At 37.0% G+C, this 19,956-nt stretch overlaps 5 protein-coding genes across 9 annotated transcripts; 2 read left to right on the forward strand and 3 right to left on the reverse strand.

Moving 5' to 3' along the window:
• Window positions 1-634: 634 nt before the first annotated feature.
• LOC131526134 (forkhead box protein H1-like) lies at window positions 635-4,213 on the reverse strand. Its single transcript, XM_058754257.1, has 4 exons — window positions 4,101-4,213; window positions 1,496-1,760; window positions 1,307-1,402; window positions 635-1,199 (listed from the first exon to the last, which is right to left on the reverse strand). Exons 2-4 carry the CDS (start codon window positions 1,649-1,651, stop codon window positions 669-671), a joined length of 783 nt encoding a protein of 260 aa, XP_058610240.1. The 5' UTR covers window positions 1,652-1,760; window positions 4,101-4,213; the 3' UTR covers window positions 635-668.
• On the forward strand, window positions 715-4,468 carry ntaq1 (N-terminal glutamine amidase 1). 2 transcript variants are annotated; one of them, XM_058754260.1, is made up of 6 exons: window positions 715-827; window positions 3,548-3,647; window positions 3,737-3,787; window positions 3,878-4,026; window positions 4,115-4,239; window positions 4,332-4,468. In XM_058754260.1, the coding sequence occupies exons 2-6, from the start codon at window positions 3,645-3,647 to the stop codon at window positions 4,433-4,435; spliced, it is 432 nt and encodes a 143-aa protein (XP_058610243.1). In that variant the 5' UTR covers window positions 715-827; window positions 3,548-3,644; the 3' UTR covers window positions 4,436-4,468. The 2 variants fall into 2 exon arrangements, with proteins under 2 accessions (XP_058610243.1, XP_058610242.1); XM_058754259.1 differs by lacking the exon at window positions 715-827 and adding an exon at window positions 2,894-3,474.
• A 311-nt stretch (window positions 4,469-4,779) lies between these two features.
• On the reverse strand, window positions 4,780-7,177 carry psma2b (proteasome 20S subunit alpha 2b). Its single transcript, XM_058754258.1, has 8 exons — window positions 7,033-7,177; window positions 6,370-6,446; window positions 5,774-5,906; window positions 5,482-5,604; window positions 5,319-5,400; window positions 5,148-5,221; window positions 4,993-5,050; window positions 4,780-4,917 (listed from the first exon to the last, which is right to left on the reverse strand). Exons 1-8 carry the CDS (start codon window positions 7,071-7,073, stop codon window positions 4,801-4,803), a joined length of 705 nt encoding a protein of 234 aa, XP_058610241.1. The 5' UTR covers window positions 7,074-7,177; the 3' UTR covers window positions 4,780-4,800.
• A 214-nt stretch (window positions 7,178-7,391) lies between these two features.
• Window positions 7,392-9,466, forward strand: zgc:91910 (Zinc finger protein 706-like). Of its 3 annotated transcripts, none has more exons than XM_058754261.1 (4): window positions 7,392-7,547; window positions 8,401-8,543; window positions 8,667-8,797; window positions 8,907-9,466. In XM_058754261.1, the coding sequence occupies exons 1-3, from the start codon at window positions 7,439-7,441 to the stop codon at window positions 8,760-8,762; spliced, it is 348 nt and encodes a 115-aa protein (XP_058610244.1). In that variant the 5' UTR covers window positions 7,392-7,438; the 3' UTR covers window positions 8,763-8,797; window positions 8,907-9,466. The 3 variants fall into 3 exon arrangements, with proteins under 3 accessions (XP_058610244.1, XP_058610246.1, XP_058610245.1); XM_058754263.1 differs by lacking the exon at window positions 7,392-7,547 and adding an exon at window positions 7,672-7,823; XM_058754262.1 differs by lacking the exon at window positions 7,392-7,547 and adding an exon at window positions 7,754-7,823 and having other exon boundaries at window positions 8,309-8,543.
• Window positions 9,467-11,780: 2,314 nt separating this feature from the next.
• bmp8a (bone morphogenetic protein 8a) lies at window positions 11,781-19,724 on the reverse strand. Of its 2 annotated transcripts, XM_058752928.1 has the most exons (8): window positions 19,686-19,724; window positions 16,783-17,920; window positions 14,145-14,337; window positions 13,791-13,939; window positions 12,836-13,027; window positions 12,662-12,741; window positions 12,288-12,398; window positions 11,781-12,182 (listed from the first exon to the last, which is right to left on the reverse strand). In XM_058752928.1, exons 2-8 carry the CDS (start codon window positions 17,258-17,260, stop codon window positions 12,033-12,035), a joined length of 1,353 nt encoding a protein of 450 aa, XP_058608911.1. In that variant the 5' UTR covers window positions 17,261-17,920; window positions 19,686-19,724; the 3' UTR covers window positions 11,781-12,032. The 2 variants fall into 2 exon arrangements, with proteins under 2 accessions (XP_058608911.1, XP_058608912.1); XM_058752929.1 differs by lacking the exon at window positions 19,686-19,724 and having other exon boundaries at window positions 16,783-18,097.
• Between the last annotated feature and the right edge of the window lie 232 nt (window positions 19,725-19,956).

The raw sequence follows: 19,956 nt of genomic DNA on the forward strand, positions 1-19,956 counted from the left end.
GGATGATGTGCTAATCACCGATTAACATACTGATCGACCTGTTTTGATTGACGAGGACAAACATTATGTTAATGCTGATGCATGTGAAATACATTGTTTTCTGAGATCTCACTTTTTGAAATGTTATGTTAATGTTTGAGATTGATTTAAGTTCACCTGTTAGCCTATAGGCCTCACAAATACCGGACATCAAGATTTTATTTTTAATTTGGTTATATGTTTCCCCCCAAAGTTTTTCTAAATTATAATAACATTTGAGATATTTTGCACTTTAAGCTACAAACTTGGAAAGGTTTCAAGTTAACTTATTTAGTATTGCTGAAATAATTTTTAAAAGATCAATTATTTCATGTTTCTCGGTTATAAGTCATCAAACTGTGTGTTTATTAAAAATATATTTAATGTCAGCCTTTGGATGTGTTCCAAATGTTATCTATTATAGTGATATTCTATAAATAAAATATACTCTGAAGTAGTATAAAAATTAGAATATTGAAATAGATTATATTATGATAGCCTACTATTTATGCTATCAGAAAATGTCTCAAGATAATATCTGCCATCAAGCAAATTAAACCATCAATGTGAAAAAGATTGTTTTATTTTAAAAGAGAACAGCAAAAATAAAGTGCAGTTTCTTCATATTTACTTGTAGTCATTCTGGCTGTTCACCAGCTGACATATCTAGTATCATACATTGAAGGAGAGCTGAAGAGGACATGGTGATTGTATGTGATATGTGGAGGCAGAGACTGTCCGAACTGAGGTCCTGAAGATAGACGAGGTCTTTTCGCTGAGGCCAGTTCACATCCTACTGCTGAAACAGGGTAATAACACTTCACTGCATCATATTCATAAACGTTTTTTCTCTTGGTCGCTCCACGCTGTGCGTGTTCCTCCAAACGCGTGCTGCGCGTGCGCTTCACCTCGCGGTCGCTCTTCAATAATGAATCTATGGAAAAGGGGCCTGTAAATTTGCCTTCACTTTTGTTTTCTGTGACCTTGCAGGCTGGAGTAAGAGGCTCAGTAGCATTAGAACTGTCTTCACACCCATCCACCTGTTGTGTCTGAATCGACAGGCCAGGGAATATGTTGATTAGATATTTGAAATGTCGGCGAAACATTTTTGGTGTAATGCCATTTTCATCCACTTTCCAGAAGTTCTTTTTAGGATTTGGATAATCCGGATCGACTGGCACCTATAAACACACAAAATACAGAAGTCTGTTACATTAGCCTACACATGTGGATTGTTATTCGTTGTCTCAAATTGCTAAAATAAATTGACTAAATTTTAAACACTCACCTTTGCAAAACACCTGTTTGATGAAAGACAGACTCTGATGTTGTTCTCAATGCCCTTTTTGTCTCCGAAGACGAATGGTTCCAGCTTTTTCATTATCTGCACAAATAAAGGAACATGTTTGCGTCAAGATAAGATAAAGATTGCGCCTTATATTTAGCAGATTTACGATTTTTTAGTCGGTCATGGTACCTGTTTGAACGTGAGCATCTTGTCTGGTGAATCTTGAATTGCGTATGCAATAAGTCCGATGTAAGTTCCTGTAGTGTATCTTTTGTATCTCCTTCTTGGAAGGCCGCTTGATTCTACCTGCAGACCGCTGAGTCCTCCGCTCACTCCGTTAGTCATGATGAGCTCCCGGTCCAAACTCAGACTGAAGCCCGAGGAGGTCAGGTCCCATTTATATCCATGCTGTAGCTCTCAATGGTCTCAAGGTGTTGCATTCTATTAGAAAGTGCTGTTCATAAAAACGAGGTGTTAATGGTTGGGCGGTTTCTTAGGATATTCCTCTAAAAACAATCATTGCAACACGAATTGCAGTTAATTGTTGATATACTTTGTTTTTTAGTCTAAAACATTGGGCCTGTTTTTTTTTTTTACACAAAATGAGGTAACCAACAATGCAAATAGTGGTGGAATGTAATTTTACTCCAAATTAAATAGGCTCACAGTGTAAATTCAGTTTGCTAAGCGAACTGAATTTGTGTTAGGCTATAAAGAAGACAACATCTGATTAAAAATAGCTAATGTAGAATTGTTTGTTTGTTTACTTACTTCGAAACCTACATATGCCTTGAATATTTCAACCGCTATTACCCCGCGACGGTGTTTTTATATGCCAAATTTTGTATTCAAATTAGTTATATAAAATTTGAATAGATAACCATGTCAGTTATCTGAATCATGTACACTGTAAAAAAAAAAAAAAAAGTTGAGCGAACTTAAACAATTTTTTTACCAGCTTCAGCAGATTTTTGAGTTTGCTCAACTTATTTTTGTGGGAGATTCTCAAATGTTTGTTGTATAAACTTAAAACGACAAGTTGAGAAAACTCAAAAATCTTCTGAAGCTGGTTGCCTTAAAATTTTAAGTTGGCTGAACTTTTTTTTTTTTTTTTTTACAGTGTAGGCTACATCTTCATTAAAGGCCATACCACTGTTTCCTACAGATAAAAATAGAAAAGTTAAGACTGAATATAATTCCTAGCAAAAATTCCAAGCTATAAAATTGCGAGAAAAAAAAAGTTTAAAAACTTTTGAGATTTTTGAAAGAAGTCCCACCAAAGTTGCATTTATTTGATGAAAATACAATAACAATAACATTTGATGAAAATACAGTAAATACAGTTAAATATTGAGAAAATGTTATAAAAATGTTTTGTTAATATGTTTTAAAATATAATTTATTCCTGTGATATCATTAGGCCTACTCCAGCCTTCAGTGTAACAAAATCATTCTTTGCTGATTTGAAACATTTAGGGCCTATAATTATTATCTGATTAATTTTTTTTTTTTTTGGAAACCTTGAAGCATTCTAGCCAAGATTATTTGAATAGAAAGTACAACAGAGCAGAATTTATGATCATTATAATCGGTCATTGTCAATTTAATGCAGCTGTAAAGTAAAAATAGCCTTGATTTATTTAAAAAAAAAAATCTCTTTCTGACTCCGAACTTTAAACAGAAGTGTGTAGCCTAACACATGCAAATAATAAGAGAAACGTATCTTTGTTGTGAAAATGTAGGTTGGTTTAACCCATCAACCATTTTTAGGCCAGTTTGAAAGAGATGTCTAATTGCACATTATCTTTTGCTAACGTGTTTTTCTAATTGTGCTTTTAAACTGGCAAAATGGTTCAACAATTATAGTGATGATCGTGCACATTACATTTGCAATTCACATGAGGACTGTTCGCGCATCACTGCATTGACACACCGGAACTACAAACCTGTCTAAAGTTTCTTACGGGCAAAATAAACTGTAACAAACGATTGCAATGTGAATCGCTTTAGTGTTGTATTATGCACTGTTTTTCGTAATGTTGTTATAATCAAAAGACATCACAGTATAACATCTGAATGGGAAGAATGAACGAAGAAAGCGCCCCGTCTTCTGAATATACAATTATCAGTCCGTCTAGAAACCAGTGTGTATACACCAGCTGCTACTGGTAAGTGTAATATTACATTAGTAGCTTCATTTTTATTAAATTAACAATATATTTATTGTATTTTATTTTGCAGTGAGGAGAATGTGTGGAAATTGTGTGAATATGTCAAGGATCAGGGCACTTGCTCGTTGGATGAAGTGTATGCAGTCTTTATATCTAATGAAAGAAAAATGGTGAGGCTGATTAACGTCTCTACGCATATATTATAATAATAATGTTAGTGTATAGTTTCTATATATGTGTCATTTTACAATTAATACAGATACCCATTTGGAAACAAAAATCGAGTCGAGGGGATCAACCAGTAATCTGGGTAAGAGCAATTTTTAACGAGGAAAAATATTGTTGATTTTTAACTTCACTTTTACTAATATAAGATTTATTTTTGTGCACTTGCCTTCAGGATTACCATGTTATTCTTATACACGTAAATAAAGAGGGACAGAGCTATATATATGATTTAGACACCATCCTTCCCTTCCCTTGCCTACTTGATGTATATTCAAAGGATTCCTTTCGTTCTGATGAGCATTTAAAACCTGCTTTCTGGAGGTAAGTTGAGAATTGATCTGATCTGAACTGCATTTTAACAAAAGATTTATAATACTAGCTATATCAGTGGTTACCTGCTGTGTTTCAGGAAGCTTCGCGTCATACCAGGCGACACCTACTTGAAAAAGTTTGCTTCTGATCGGTCACATATGAAGGACTCTGATGGGAACTGGCGTATGCCACCCCCACCATACCCATGTTTAGAGACATCAGGTTTGTTGTAAAATGATTTGTCTGTTATTTGCCACAATTCAGTAAATATCATAATTTGAGTTACTCTTCCACTGTATGTGTTCTTTTTACAGAATCTAAAATGAATCTCGATGACTTCATCTGCATGGACGCTCGAGTGGGATATGGAGAGGTTTACAATCTTTCAGACTTTGTTCAACACTTTGGAGTGAAGTAATTTTTTTGCTTTACACCAACACTTCATGTTGAAAAATGTACATGAACTGAGCCTCAGGGAAAGATCCCATTAGCATGGACGAAGCAGGCCTTGAAATACATATCTGTTGCCTGTCAAACACTTTTTTTTTTTTTTTTTTTTAACTAATAAAACAGTTCAGATCCCACACGACACCTTACAAGGTAATTTATAATTACAGTCAGGAACAAAAATCATAGTGAAATAAGCATGATGTAACATTTGTTGATAATATGCATACTTTTATAGAGAAATCAGTTACACAGATGTACAAATAATAAAAATGCAGCAATCAAGTTAACAACCAAACCGAAATAGTAAACTGTGTAAGCACTGTGTAGTGCTGTTCAAGCAATTGCTGCCAGGTAATCCTTCACCTCAGCAGGTGACAGTCTGCGAAATCCTGCTTCATTACAGATGCCCACCTCGATGTTGTCCTCTGTCATCTGACCTTCAAAGCTTTCCTGTAAGAAAAAGAAAACGCTATAGATCTTGTTTTGAGCAATTTGATATATAAGGTTATTCAGAGATGAACCGACCTTCAAAGTTAAGATGGCAGTGTGTATAGCGTCTTCAAGTTCCAGATCTTCATTATATCTGTAATGAAATTACACAAAGCCATGCTGTAAATCTTTTGCAAAATCATTTCCATCTTATACACTACAATAATTCAACAAGTGGATTACTTTGATACCTTTTTTCAAGGAATGTTTTTCCATTCACATAGTTCTTTCCCATTGCTGTGGCTTTCCAAGCGAAGTATGCACCCTGTGGGATATCACCATTCAGACATGATTTCACAACATCAACGGTTGCATGTTGAATTAAGAATATACAGTGATGAAAAGCTTGTTATTTGTTGTACCGATGGGTCAGACTGAAATAAGTACGGTCTGTCTTCGTCCCAACCGGCAATGAGAAGAGAAACTCCAAAAGGCCGCACACCTCTACAAAACATGACACTAATATTATTACAAGAGCTCTAATTAAAGTAATGTTTATTAAAAGATAAAAAGAAGTGGACATACCCAGACTGTGTGTATTCCTGCATAACAGAAGCCACTCTCTGTACCAGCTGGCCTGTGGGGATTGGCTCTTGGTATACCAGGAAATACTGCTGCGCCAGCTTTCTTGCTCTTCTGACCAGCACCCTGTCAAGAGAGATCATTCATTACAGACCACCTACATAACAAATAATAACAGATTTTCCATTTATGGGTGCACTGTTCCTTTAAGAAGGGCTTTTTTTTTTTTTTAGTTTCATTTTTAGAAAAAAATCAACCATCGATTTGAAATGAATACTGCACTCTTGTTTCATACCTGTAGTCAGGACCCATTCCGCTGTACACCATGCCAATGTGTTTGGTTATTGGCTCAACTTTGTGCACGCTCTGTTCATCATACAGTATGGACTTCTGTTTCTTCTCAGTTGCAAGCACAACTCCGTTTGATGCTGCAAATAATGACAAAAGGTCCTTCAAAACAAAGTTAAGTGCAGTACCTATGGAGAAACTGTATACTGTATGTAGCCTGTATACAGTAGTCAACATCTGAAGTGGATCAAAAAGATCATCAGAGTTGTCCTTAGACAAGAATGCATTTTGGTTTTAGGACAACTTTGATGAAAGGTTTTGATCCACTTGAAATGTTGACTACTGTAGTTTAAATCTGGGGTTTTCAAACCCTTAGAAATAAGCAGCTCTGACCCACCACAGCCCTAGTATCAAAGTATATAGTTTTGATTCCTGTTTAAATGCATTTCTGTCTCCTCGGAGTAGCAGTCTGGGCAATGATGACACTTAAATGCCCTTTCAGAAATGTTTCTGCATCAGATATTCCGTTTAAAAATAACCATGTCATTTTGTTTGATCGTGGTTTGTGAAGTTTCTAATGCACTGATCTATATATAAACATACCTTTGATTCCTACAGATGGAGCACCGGCTGCTACAGCGGCCAGAGCATATTCAATCTGCACCAGTTTGCCAGAGGGGCTGTGTTGGGGGGAAAAAATATTTAATAATTAGTTTGACAGAAATACATCTGAAATCATCTGAAACTGAGTGTATAACTTATTTTTTCGACCAATACATAATTTTGATTTTAAATCATTTCAAATGTCATCATGATTTTTATCATTTAAAACAGTGATTATCAGCTTGAACAAAAGCTTCATACTAAATTTTACATGCATTTTAAATATTATGTCACTGAATATAGTACAAACCACAAAATATTAATGAAAAAAAAAATTCGCTACAAAGAGAATTAAACAAAATCTGTAGTAAAACATGCAATAAAACAGGACAGTGAACAATCACTCGGGATAATACAGTAAACAGAGTAATAACTAACTTTAGTAATAAATATTAAACAAAGCACTAAAAGAGATAAATGAGCATAAGTCATAAAGCTCCATAGTAACTAACATCGTGACACTGCATCTCTGATGTGACATACAATTAAGTACGCGTAACACACATATCGAACAAAACACAACTATTTTCACTGAATGCATACAACAAGAGATTTATAATGAAATCTTACAACCATCTTTCAATCAATAAATGACAGAATTACCTAAATGTTGTGAGAGAAAAACTGTATCCCCGTTCTGCCATTTTTGTCTTTTGCTACGGAAGTACACCAAAACAACTTCCGCAAACTTTTTGTGAACAGACTCGTCAAAATAAAAGTGTACAAACTAAATAAACAACAGACCATTCATTATGAATCAAAGACAATTCATCGTTTCGTACCTTTCTGAGTAATACAATTATTTAATAGCTGTGTTAAAAAATAGCATGGACACGAACTTTATTTAAAACTAATATATTTATCATAATTTAAAATGGACATATTCTGCGAAGATTCATCAGTGTGTAAATATAATATGTATAATATGTAGATTTCAAAATGCGGCAGAAATTTCCTAGCATTAGTTGCTTGTTTCTTTCCATTGCGTTAACACGCATGTGACCGGCAGATGGACTCAGCGCGTGGTGTTTCAAGCCAATCATTTCACGAATTAATAGTTTCTTTTGATTCAGACAGCTCCGTTTCTCCCATCACTGAATACTGCAGCCACACAGAGGGTAACATATCTATTACCAAAGACTTTGGTATTACTCAACATTTAGCCTCGCTCATTTTTGTTTGGGAATACTCCATCTTCAAAACACAGTCACATACAATTATTACAATAATAAAAACAGGATAAATAAAAGTACTCGATCAACTTAGCCATCTTGGGCCTGAGCATTTTATCAATTTGAATATTTGAGGAAAGCCTTTATTATGTAAGTCTTTCCGACGGAAGCTGTTGAATAGCGTCAGTCGAGCTTCGCTTCCTACCTTGTCTTAACGCCGAGGTATTGTCTTTAAATATTGATCGATCTGCCACATTTCACCTTATAAATATCACGTTTGTTGTTTTTAAAGGCGTTTATGGTTAATAATAATGTTGTTTTTAATCTGGGCCGTTTTGTGCTTCGCCAATACTCCGTTTGGATCAGTTTTGATTAAGGCGGATGAGCTACTAACGTTAGCTAATGTGATCTTCGCGGTCTCTATGTTGTGATTTTTGGGTTCTCTTCCTGGGAAAGACACTTCTCGTGATTTATACGTTTTTGAACGTGTATTTTACATTGATTATAAATATGTATAACGTGTTTTTACGTTTATGATGTTTTATTTTCTGATAAACCCTGTCGTTAGATTGTCCTGTATATTTCACTTGTGTAAATCAGGTAGTTATCGCTTTAGGCATATTTTAAAGGGACAGTTCTCCCCCAAATGAAATTTGTCATCATTTACTTATCTAAATGTTGTTTCAATCCTTTATGACTTTCCTCAGTCTGTCACCATTCACTCTATGGAACGAAAGATACAATGAAAGGTGAGTGAGACTGCTTGAGTGAGTCAGTATGCCTGATGTATGTGTTTCAGAGAAGGCCATGGCTCGTGGGCAGCAGAAGATCCAGTCTCAACAGAAGAACGCAAAGAAAGCAGCCGAGAAGAAGAAAGGTCAGGGAGCGGATCAGAAGACTGCAGCCAAAGCAGCGCTGGTCCACACATGTCCTGTCTGCAGGGTGAGAAATTTATGTGACTCAAGTTATGGCCGAAGGGTCACTGGTCTGAGTTGGTTCTCTGAGGTATCACTGCATCTCAAACTTCTCCTACCTTATTAAGAAACGTTGTTATTCCTTGTACAGACACAGATGCCAGACCCCAAGACCTTTAAACAACATTTTGAAAGCAAACACCCAAAATCTCCTATGCCTCCTGAGCTGGTGGATGTTCAAGCTTAAAGGACGCAAGAAACCAACATGGACCTAAAACAGGGGTGAGTCTAATACAGACGTCAGAATCAAACCTAAAATATACTGACAAAACGTATGTAAATCTGTCAATATGGCTGTGTAGTCATCTCATAATTATGGTCCAATTTTCAGACCCCGGGGAAAGAAACATGATTCGACTCGGCCGACTGACTCGACTTGCTGTATAACATTGACTATGGACCGTGTGGACACAACGACGAGGAGATCTTAGGACGGACTCGAGCACACCAGCGCACACATATATTTTTTGATATTTTTATATGTGCATATTGCTTCCATCATTTCCGAGTGTGCTGTGACCTAACCGTCTCATTGCCATGTGCTTAAACTCAACATATATATTCACCAGTGCCCCACTTCACAGTATGTCCCTGTATTTTGATTTTTTTTTTAAAAAGGAAAAAAAAAGATTAGGTGCTGCAATGTATAAAAATGTATGTGCCCTGATCTTTTAACTGTGAACCAAAATAGAGAGGTGCACCAATGTGTGTATTATTAATAGTACTGACCAGGATTGGGATTGAGATTCATTGATTGACATGCTCAAAATGATCACAAATGCTGTAAATTTGCACCTGTTCCAAGTAGTCAGAATAATGAGTCAGGACCCACGAATACGCTTTTGTTACTTTGTTTTCTAAAGTTTTCAATAAATGTATATGCATATAGTCCATATGTGTGTCATGGTTACTAGAAAGAACATCAAGAGTAGGGTGTTATTAACCTGACAACTGTGATGGTAACTATTAATGCAAAAATAGCTCTTTAGCATTGGATTTTTCCACACTATTTACAAAAACGTAAAGGGAATTTGGTTAAGTGTATTAAAACTACATTCAGTAGTTGTTTACTTAGCATTTGCAACGCTGATCTTCGCGTACTTTAAGCACTGATACCACAGTCTCCATTTGACTTAACACTGGTACTATTTTTATAGAGCGGTTTACACACACACACACACAAAATATATATATGTACAGTGGTGTGAAAAAGTGTCAAATTTAAATATTAATCAAAGATAACACAAGTAAACACAACATGCAGGTTTTAAATGAAGTTTTTTATGAAGGGAAAACAAAATCCAAACCCACATGGCCCTGTGTGAAAAAGTGCTTGCCCCATCCTGTTGAATCAAGAAATCACTTAAATAGAATCTGTCTGATAAAGTGAAGCATGTTTAAAGAGCAATACATGATTCTGCGATCTTAAGAAATTCATAAACGGATGAGAAACAAAATAGTTGACATGTATCAGTCTGGAAAGGGATATAAAGCCATTTCTAAGGCTTTGGGACTCCAGCGAACCACAGTCAGAGCCATTATCCACAAATGGAGAAAACGGAACAGTGGTGTACCTTCCCAGGAGTGGCCGGCCTACCAAAATTACTCCAAGAGAGCAATGACAACTCATCCAGGAGGTCATAAAAGAACCCAGAACAACATCTAAAGAACTGCAGGCCTCACTTGCCTCAATTAAGGTCAGTGTTCATGATTCAACAATAAGAAAGAGAGTTCCAAGGCAAAAGCCATTGCTGACCAAAAAGAACACAAAGGCTCGTCTCACATTTGCCCAAAAATATCTTGATTATCCCCAAGACTTCTGGGCAAATATTCTGTGGACTGATGCGACAAAAGTTGAACTTTTTGGAAGGTGTGTGTCCCGTTACATCTGGCGTAAAACCAACACAGCATTTCATAAAAAGAACATCATACCAACAGTCAAACATGCTGGTGGTAGTGTGACCGTCTGGGGCTGCTTTGCAGCTTCAGAACCTGGATGACTTGCCATAATTGATGGAACCATGAATTCTGCACTCTATCAGAAAATCCTGAAGGAGAATGTCCAGCCATCAGTTTGTGACCTCAAGCTCAAGTGCACTTGGGTTCTGCAGCAGGACAATGATCCCAAACACAGCAGCAAGTCCACCTCTGAATGTCTCAAGAAAAACAAGATTAAGGTTTTGGAGTGGCCAAATCAAAGTCTGGACTTAAATCCAATTGAGATGCTGTGGCATGACCTTAAACAGTCCATTCATGCTCGAAAACCCTCCAATGTGGCTGAATTAAAACAATTCTGCAAAGATGAGTGGGCCAAAATTCTTTTTTTCACACCACTATATATATATATATATATATATATACACACACATATATATTTTTCCCGTCCAACAAGAAAGAAGCAACTTGGGCATCGCTATTCAAGATGTTCTCCATCATCAAATCTTCACACATTGTGAACACTATACCGAAGTTTACTTTCTTTTTTTTGTCTTTGTTTTCTGGTTTCAAACATTTTCTGCTTCTTCGGCCATACATGTACTGATTCTCCCGTTGTCTCTGTTGGTAAAGTACTTTTGATAAACTGTTACCTTATCTAAGTTTTAGCTTTTGGCATCACCAAACTACACAACGCTACTTGCATATCTACAGAGGCCGCAGCCAATGAACGTGAGGATTTTCTCAGAAATCATTTCAAAAACTTATTTCTTAAAATGGTAGTTCACCCAAAATAAAAATTCTCTTATTTACTCATTGTTCCAAATTTGCATAAATTTCTTTCTTCTGCTGAACACAAAAGAAGCTATTTTGAGGATTGTGGCTAACTAAAGAGTTGACTGTAGCCGCTGACTTAGTATCCCCCACCCCCTAAAAACCCTTCTATTATGATTGTACTCAATGGAAAAAAAAGAAACTCATGCAGGTTTGGAACAGTATGAGGGTGAGTAAATGATGACATTGTTTTCATTTTTGGGTGAGCTAAATTAGCACCAAACTACTGAATGCACAAAATGATTTTGTCCATGTGTTCAGCCTACTCAGACTGAATTAGTCTCTTTTCTTCACATGGGTGTGGGTGGTATGTTATTTTAAAAGCATTTTACCAGTTTTAGATGCAAGGAAAAGTGATGTGAAAGTCAAAGCAATGCAACTTTGTGAGACGTTCCACAAATATAGAAATTTGGACAGTTTAAATGCAAGACAGCTATGCAAAATATGTATTTTTTATTATTATGGGATGGATTCCAATCCTAAATCCACTCACAGTAAAATTGTGACAAATAAGCTGATAAACCATCATGACACTTCAATAATTATCATTTGTCAATCATTTGGGACAGGTAAGAAGGCTCAAATTTGGCTAAATAAATTTTTAATCACTGTATATTACAAATGGTGCCTCTGAGTATTATAATACATCTATATTTGTTTCAGATTTAAAACTTGAATGTACAAGAGGTTATAGACAACCACAGTTCTTGACCACCATATTTCGATGTTTCTTGAGAATAACGTTGTTGTTGTCATCATAGAAAAGCACAGAGATGGGACTGAGTTTGGTTGGAGCACAGCAGGCTTTAGGCACTTCATTTGGTCTTAAAAGGTGAACCTGCCAGAGGAGTCGGTTCAACAATTAGTTCATTTTGAAGATGTCTCCTAGAAATGCAGTTTAGAACATCAAATAACAGAAATGTCAAAAGTACAGATTACACACCAGTAGCTGGATCATGGCATGGTTTGTGGCATTCATACAAGAGCCCAGAGGATAATCACATTCCCCATCACAATAATACGCAGAATAACCTGTAGGGGCCAAAACCCAGTCCTGAAAAAGAATTTTATTAATTAAATATTTAAACAGCACAGAGACTTTCCTGTTTGTATGTGTGGCTGAACCATTCACTCAATTGATTAATTTAAAAACACTTGATTCAGTTCATTTTGCTTTAACTTGTTTAGAACTTTTTCCATTGGCAGAACGAAAATATACAGATCAACTTCTAATACTGTCTAAAATGTAAGTGACTTATAGTTAAGTTCTTGTTTGTTGTTTGAATGTGTAAATGTATAAAAGCCAGGATGTCTAACCTTCCAGCCAAGGTCGCTAAAGCTGACATAGAGTTCATGTTTCTTACAGGCCTGGCGTCCGCTGCTGGCATGATTTTGGTCTGGAACAAGTGAGACGATCGTAGCTCAAAGACAAATCATTTCACATGCTCCTTTAAACACAATCTGCCTCTTAAACCGCTTATTGTGGCTCACCAAATATGCCGGGTCTGTTTGGGTGTGGCAGGTCGTACTTGGGTTTTTTCTTGCGTGGATTGTTGTGTCTCAGAGCACGAGGTGGGCGGCAAGGGGCTTGACTGGCTCTGAAGAACGTCACCATGAAAGGCTGTTTAGAGCGCGGCCCGCGCCGACCCACCAGACCCACCCATGCGGCTGACAATGACCGGTCTGTGAAAACAAGATTTCAGCATTTTACCATTTGACTTATGACACTGAACGTGTTTTGCTTCAATAGGTCAAAGCTTTGCCAAGATACAGCCTGTTTACAGCCTGTTTTTCATAAACGTAGACCAAATGTTAGTTGCTTGCTATAGCAGAATTCAGTACCAGTTGGTTGCAAAAATCAAAAACTCCTTCAGTAACTTTTGTGAGACTTGGTCCAAAGATAAAACAGACAAGATTTGTAGGAGTTGCGGGAAATATTTAACAATATAGTTTACAATATATTTAATGCTATTTTTAATAATTGTTATTTAAGAATATATTTAATGATGGTAAACATTTGTTTACTTTTTTTTATGCATTTGGCAGATGCTTTTGGGGTTGTTAGTGCCATGCTGTACTGTTTAATCTAGAGAAAGGCTACAATGAGCAATTGAATTTAAAAGCACAAATTAAAAACACCAAGTTAAATCAAGTTGGGTTGAGCAACTAAGGCAAAAGAACAAATGTTTTTAAAGTCAATACCACACAAGTTTATTTATTAATATATTTATAATATCTTTTATTTTATATATTATTCTTTTTTTTAAGTAAAAAAAAAAAATATCTATAATTTTTTACTTTATTTTTGTAATTATTTTAATAATTATAATTATTATTATTATTTTTGTGGTGTCACATGGTGTCAAACCTGTAGTGAGAAGCAACATCCAATGATGTTAGTCTGCTATCACAGAGTTATTTATGCTGTGCATAAGGAATAGCTCACCCTCCTCAGTTTCCACATAAAGTCTGATGCCCAAGTTACTCCGAGGGTGGAGAAGCCAGCGATTGCTCGCAGAAGTCACATCAAATGCCAGCCAGCCCTCTTGACCAGCAGGCACAGACTGCATGTCCAACAACACCAGCTCAGGCTCCCTGTCAAACCACAAGATCTTAATGTCATTTCCATTATAATGACCGGCGATGGATCTCAGGGACATTGATGAACGAAGAACTTCCAAAAAAGTATTTCATGTCAATGACTTATGTTTCCTAAACACTAAAATCAAATGATTTCTTAAGTTTTCTGAATCAGATTCAGTACTACAAATCTGTATAAATGATCATATATGACTGTGACCTGTGTCTTTTCTCCCTCTGGATTTCATAGACAGAGATATGGAGGGTGCGGTTTGCACGCCAACCCACGGTAAGAGTTTTATAGATGCGAAACTCAGCAGCGGTGACCGTCTCTCCCTGAGGAAGCGGAGTGAGATCGAAGCGGAACTCCTTCCAGTACGGCCGAGGCTGCAGCAGATCCTTCTCCTGCTCCACTGCGGTCAGAGACAGAGGGCAGAGAGAATTAAAAAACAACAACTACCACAGAGGAGCATTATGTGTGAAGACGCTCGAGATGAAGAAGTCATGTTGGAGGACTGATTGGCAGGAGAAGAAGGGGAAACAAAAAATGGAGCATTTGTTCTGGTGGAGCTCAGCAGATCGGACTGACACCCACGGCCGGGGCTCTGCAGTGGGGTAATTAGAGGCGTTGTGGAGCTGCTGCAGCTCAGCGCACCACCACTAATTACAGTCCAGCGCTGTATTTTTAGAGGAGTGCCCAACAGTATTTTCATCCACTTCATCTCATCTTTTTTCTGCCTTTCAGTGGGGCCTGTAATTCCCCACAGCTGTGTGCCCACTACAACATCACATGGCCTGCGTGATCTGGACTGGCCTTTGTAGATCCACAATAATCAAGATTTACATTTAGAAAAGCACAGAGAAAAGGAAAACACTATATTAAAGACAACTAGCAGGAGAAAGAACTTGACTTTTACGTTTTTTGAAGAACATCATGAACTCCAGGGCCACAATGCCTTGTGTTGTGAGTGATTTGCAATATGTCTGTCGTGTGAAAATAAAGGATCTTCATTGGCATCTGTGGTTCCATGAGGAACACTTAACATCAATGGAAACTTTAGAAACTTTAAGGTTCTTTAGAGGACAAAAAAGGAGATAATTTAAGAACTGATCACTGAAAAGTTCTTTGAGAAGCCAAAAATGGTGAGTCTTTGTAATTGTTGTATAGCTCCTCTTTTAGAACCTTTATTTTTAAGAGAGAATGAACAAAAGGTTTTTTTTATGCAGTGGAAAAAGTTCTTTACATTTTTTAAAGAAATTACATTTTCAGAAATGAATCACCGAAAGATTCTTTTGAGATTCTTTTTTTTGTGGAACTTAAAATGCTTCCATCTCATCACAGCAAATTTTGCCTTTTGGAACCTTTATTTTCAAGAATCTATTGGAGAAAGTTCATTTAGATTATTAAAATGTTCCTCATACTAGTAAAAACTGACCTTTTAAGAACTGTTCACTAAAGGTTTTTGGTAAACAGTAAACCCCTTTTAGAACCGTTATTTTAAGAGTGTCCAATCACTTAGAAAAGCAATAACACACCCTCTCCGCATGATCTGAGGCATCATTCATGTTTGTAGCACAAACAGTTTCATACTTAGGGTTACGGGTTTGTTTAAATCACTAACCCAAGTATGAGCAATAATAATAGTGATGCCTGCCTTAGTAAACACCACTAGTTACATCTGAGAAAGGGGTGATACTGACCAATAATAGTGGGGCAGGAAAGACGTGGAAAGAGAAGCAGTAATTGTAAATAGGATGTTAAACTGTTGTTTGTTTCGTGACAGATAAGTATCGTCTGTGTTTGGGCTGAGACAGGAAGAGATGATGGAGTGATTGTGGGTCTGTCTCAGTGAACAGAATGTATTATCAATACACACTACAAGCCTTGTCAGCCTCTCAAAATCACTGGCAATTGGCACCGCAAATGAATAACTATCTGGCTTTTTGTGCTATGGATTATTAATCTTGCCCCCCCCCCCCCCACCCCACCAAAAAAAACATTAAGGCACTGAAGGCAGACTTAATGTCATTGTATTAGCTAAAATATCAAACCAAGTGGCATTTGCAAACAAATTATATTACACTTGTTCTCATAACTAACCACTTTTTAGTCATTTTTGCAATGACATTTAAGTCAAGGTGAATTTCTGTGGACATATGGAAGTCTGTTACCACCTCAAAACAAAAAAAAGAAAGAAATAAACTAAAAAAGAAGTAAATAAAACATAACAGTGTGATTTTGCTTCTTATTTTATTATTATTATTATTATTTAGTTAGTTTATTAACTTGATCTCACATGGCATAAGGCACAGGCTTTCATATAAACCAGTGTTGTTACTGTTAGCTAAATCTATTAAAAATATATATATTTTTAATTGAAATAAAGCTGAAATAAAATATAAATATTAGACGTAAAGTATTTGAAAAAAATTAATCAAAATATTAAAACAAAACAAAAACTAACAATGACTAAAGCACATAACATAAAAAAAAAAAAAAAACATTTTTATATTAAAAGAATAAAAATTAAAGCTAATTCAAAATATCAATAAAGATAATCTATAAATAAAATAGTATATAAATAATATTAAATTAACACGGACATTAAGTTCCAGTTCCAGTTTGACAAACAGAAAGTGTCCAAAATACTTTTTTGTAAAAGTTTTTTTTGTTGCAACAAACTTCTCATTGTGAAATGTTTAGATTGCCTCATCTTTCTTTAAATTAAATGATATTTGGTTTATGTAATACAGTGACATTTTCAAATGTGGTTTATGTCCACACATGAGCCGCTGTGTAGTAATTAATGTCTTCTGTATAAGTGAAGTGCATTTAACCCTTGCCAGCTGTCACTTACCCAGGTTGACAAAGCTCATAACCGTGTCGGCCTCGCTAACCACTGTGCCGAGGGGCGGCGTGTGCGTGCTTAAGGTGGGCAGCGCCGCGTGACTGACCCCCTCCGGAGTGAAGCCCAAACCTGGTCCATCATCTGCCTCGGACGACACGGCATGGTAAAGGTCCAGCATGAAGAGCGGGGCGGAGGAAGGGGGCCGCAGCGGCGGGTGAGGTCTGGGCCGGCCGGGTAAACCCAGAATGGATAAAATCTCCTTCTGCATCTCCTTCTTCTCACGACCACTGAGTCTGCGGAAGCTGGAATGAACCACTCCTTCCACCTGAGCCCAAACACACAGCAGCATGCAGAGAGGGAGGAGGACGGGCAGAGGAAACAGTCGCTGGCGGCTCCGGGTACGGCTGCCACCGCTGCGGTGTGAGGACACAAACTCAACCACACGCTCTTGTTTGTCCATTGGAGCAGCAGAAGAGCTCTGCTCCATTGCAGTGGTCTATAAAGATCGTATTTGTCCCTCCAAAACCTCTGGGTGTTTACCCGATGTCGGTCTTCTCTGGAATGGTCTGACTACCGTCTTGAAGTTCAACTCTGAACGACACTCAGACGTCTAAGCCACTCAGATTCCACAGCAGTCATCGTTATTTGGGAGAGTGCAATGTTTACTGCTACAAGCCGCTCAGTTTATCGCCTTTTGACAGTCGTTCCTCATGCTGTCACTTTATTTACCAAACCGCAGGGCTTCTCTCATAATCTACAGTGTGCTTACGGAGAGGGATGACAAACAATATCCTAGAAACTGGAAGAGAAAACAAACAGGTCTTCCTAGAAGCTCAACTCCCTTCAGCGGTGATCTCGAAGTTAGAAGGACTAAACACAATGTGAAATTAAAGTCTTTAGCTAGAGTAAATAAAAACAGAGGACCTCACAAACATTAGGTTTCAAAGGTTTTTTCTTCAAAGGTTTCTGGATCAAACACAACACCTGCTTATGCTCCTTTTGAGAAGATGAGTCGCGACTCCAAGCTGATGAAATCCTCAAAGTTTAATTGAAAAACAAAAAGCTACAAAACTCCCTTGCAGTAATCCATCAATGTTGGGGTTCAAATATTTAGGCCTAATCCAATGAGTGGAAATATCCAAGACTCCTGAAAAAAAAAAAAAAAAAAAGATATATTTAAAAATTGTGAGTATGATTTATTCACCAGAATAATGTTACCGTCCCCAAACGTCTTTCTGAATTGTGAAGTTGCGAGATCCCAGTGAGCTGTGGTATTCTTAGCCTGTGTGCTGCTTGCGTTGAAAGCACAATCTGAACACGGGTGACCTCCTTCCCTCCAAGATACACGCTTACGCAGAGGGAGTGTTTCCAATGACTGGATCCTCCGCCCTCTCTTCCCTAAACCCATCTCACCTCAATCTCCATCTACTATCAAACTGTCTCATCTTCTACACATACCTCACAAATTGCTGACAATTATCATGTGGTTTGGCATAAAGATGTTCTCAGATGTGATCCAGCCTTTGCACAGACTAGAAATGAGTTCTTATGGCTATGGTAATATAAAAAACTATATTTATATTCTGTGGTTTCAACAGTAGCCAAATAGTGACAGATCATTGCTGTCTTACTGAAAATATAAAGACAGGGGCGTGTCTAGAGGGGTGGCACCGGCCCCCCTCAAAATATGCCAGACCACATCTCTGTTCATTGCAAGTATTAAAATATAATTATAGGCATTAAATAATTAGAAAATAGAAATCGTTATGCTACGTTTATTCCGGTTGTTTCAAAGATTAAAGGCACAATCACTTTCCTAAATAGTCTGCAGTAACGTGGTAAACACTAAAATGTGGGGTTTTAATAATGTTAGCATTCTGACACTTGGAATTTTGAATAAACAAACGTTTTTGCGTGGTAGTCTTGTATTTTTTTTTTTTCGTTTACAATGTCCAAGAACAGCTTCACATTTAAATGATTTAGTCTTTAATCAGATGAGAACATGGCTATTAAATATACTATTTGTGTAATATTGATGATTAAGTTAGAGGTTTGTTTATTTTTAGACAGACTTTTGTGGGGGAAAAAAACACACAGTCTGTTTGACTAACAATTATTGTCTGTTCAATGGTTTTTATTTATAAAAAGATAGATGCGTTGTCCACTTGTGCAGTGACATTTTTATGTCATCCCACTTGTGTTGGGGCACATGACTTTTCCCATGGGCCCCCGACTGGTTCTTGGTCCCCCTGTGCCACCCCATTAAATAAAATCCTAGAATCGCCCCTGTATAAAGATGGCAATTTCGAGAAATTTGTGAGTTCTACTTGGTGTGTATAGAAAATGAACTCTTAAAACTGTTCCTGCAGACAGGTAGTGAAATATAAACCAGTGACAGAACCGACTTTGCTTCATGTAAACACACACACACACACACACACACACACACACACACACATACACACACACACACAAATTGCCCTAAAACAACATGAAAAATAAAAATATATAATAAATATGTTATAATTTATGTATACATAACAGTACACCTATGGCTGGAAATGATCCTTCGCAGGGAGCTTGATTGACAGGCGGTCTGACCAATCATAACGCCGAATCCGCCTTAAATCCGCCAAACAAATCAGACAGGAGACCAAATTAACGTGGGCGGATTTAAACTTGAAAAATTGTGTGTATGGACATCTTGAAATATAATACCTTCTGATGTTAATTCATGTTTTCTTCTTGTTGTAACTTGTAAGTAAACATAAAAAGATGATCGGTTCGCGTGCTGCTTGAGCTGAGGCACTACAGCGATATGTCTCTACACATCAAAAGAGCCATAAAACGGTATTTATTGTTTGAATTTCTTAAAAAACGACAAAATTTGAAAGCAAGACTTTGTTTCGTACCTACATAACCTGCTCTGTCTTGTCTGTCGGCGTGTTGTCAGTTTCCTCTTTGCTCCGTGATGTGTGGCCTGAGAAGAATGCGAATTTGCGAATGTGCATTTAATATATATTATGAATTAATCACATATATGTAAGAATATTTATAATATATACATTTTTAAATTTGAAAGAGTGCCATTGACATGCCATTTGTCAACTGCGCAAACACACCCATATAAAGTGAGACTTGCTGATGTGTTTTTAATAGGAAAAAAACAGTCGTTTGATAAAA

This window comes from Onychostoma macrolepis, chromosome 19 (assembly GCF_012432095.1).
Source record: "Onychostoma macrolepis isolate SWU-2019 chromosome 19, ASM1243209v1, whole genome shotgun sequence".
NCBI classification, from domain to species: Eukaryota; Metazoa; Chordata; class Actinopteri; order Cypriniformes; family Cyprinidae; genus Onychostoma; species Onychostoma macrolepis.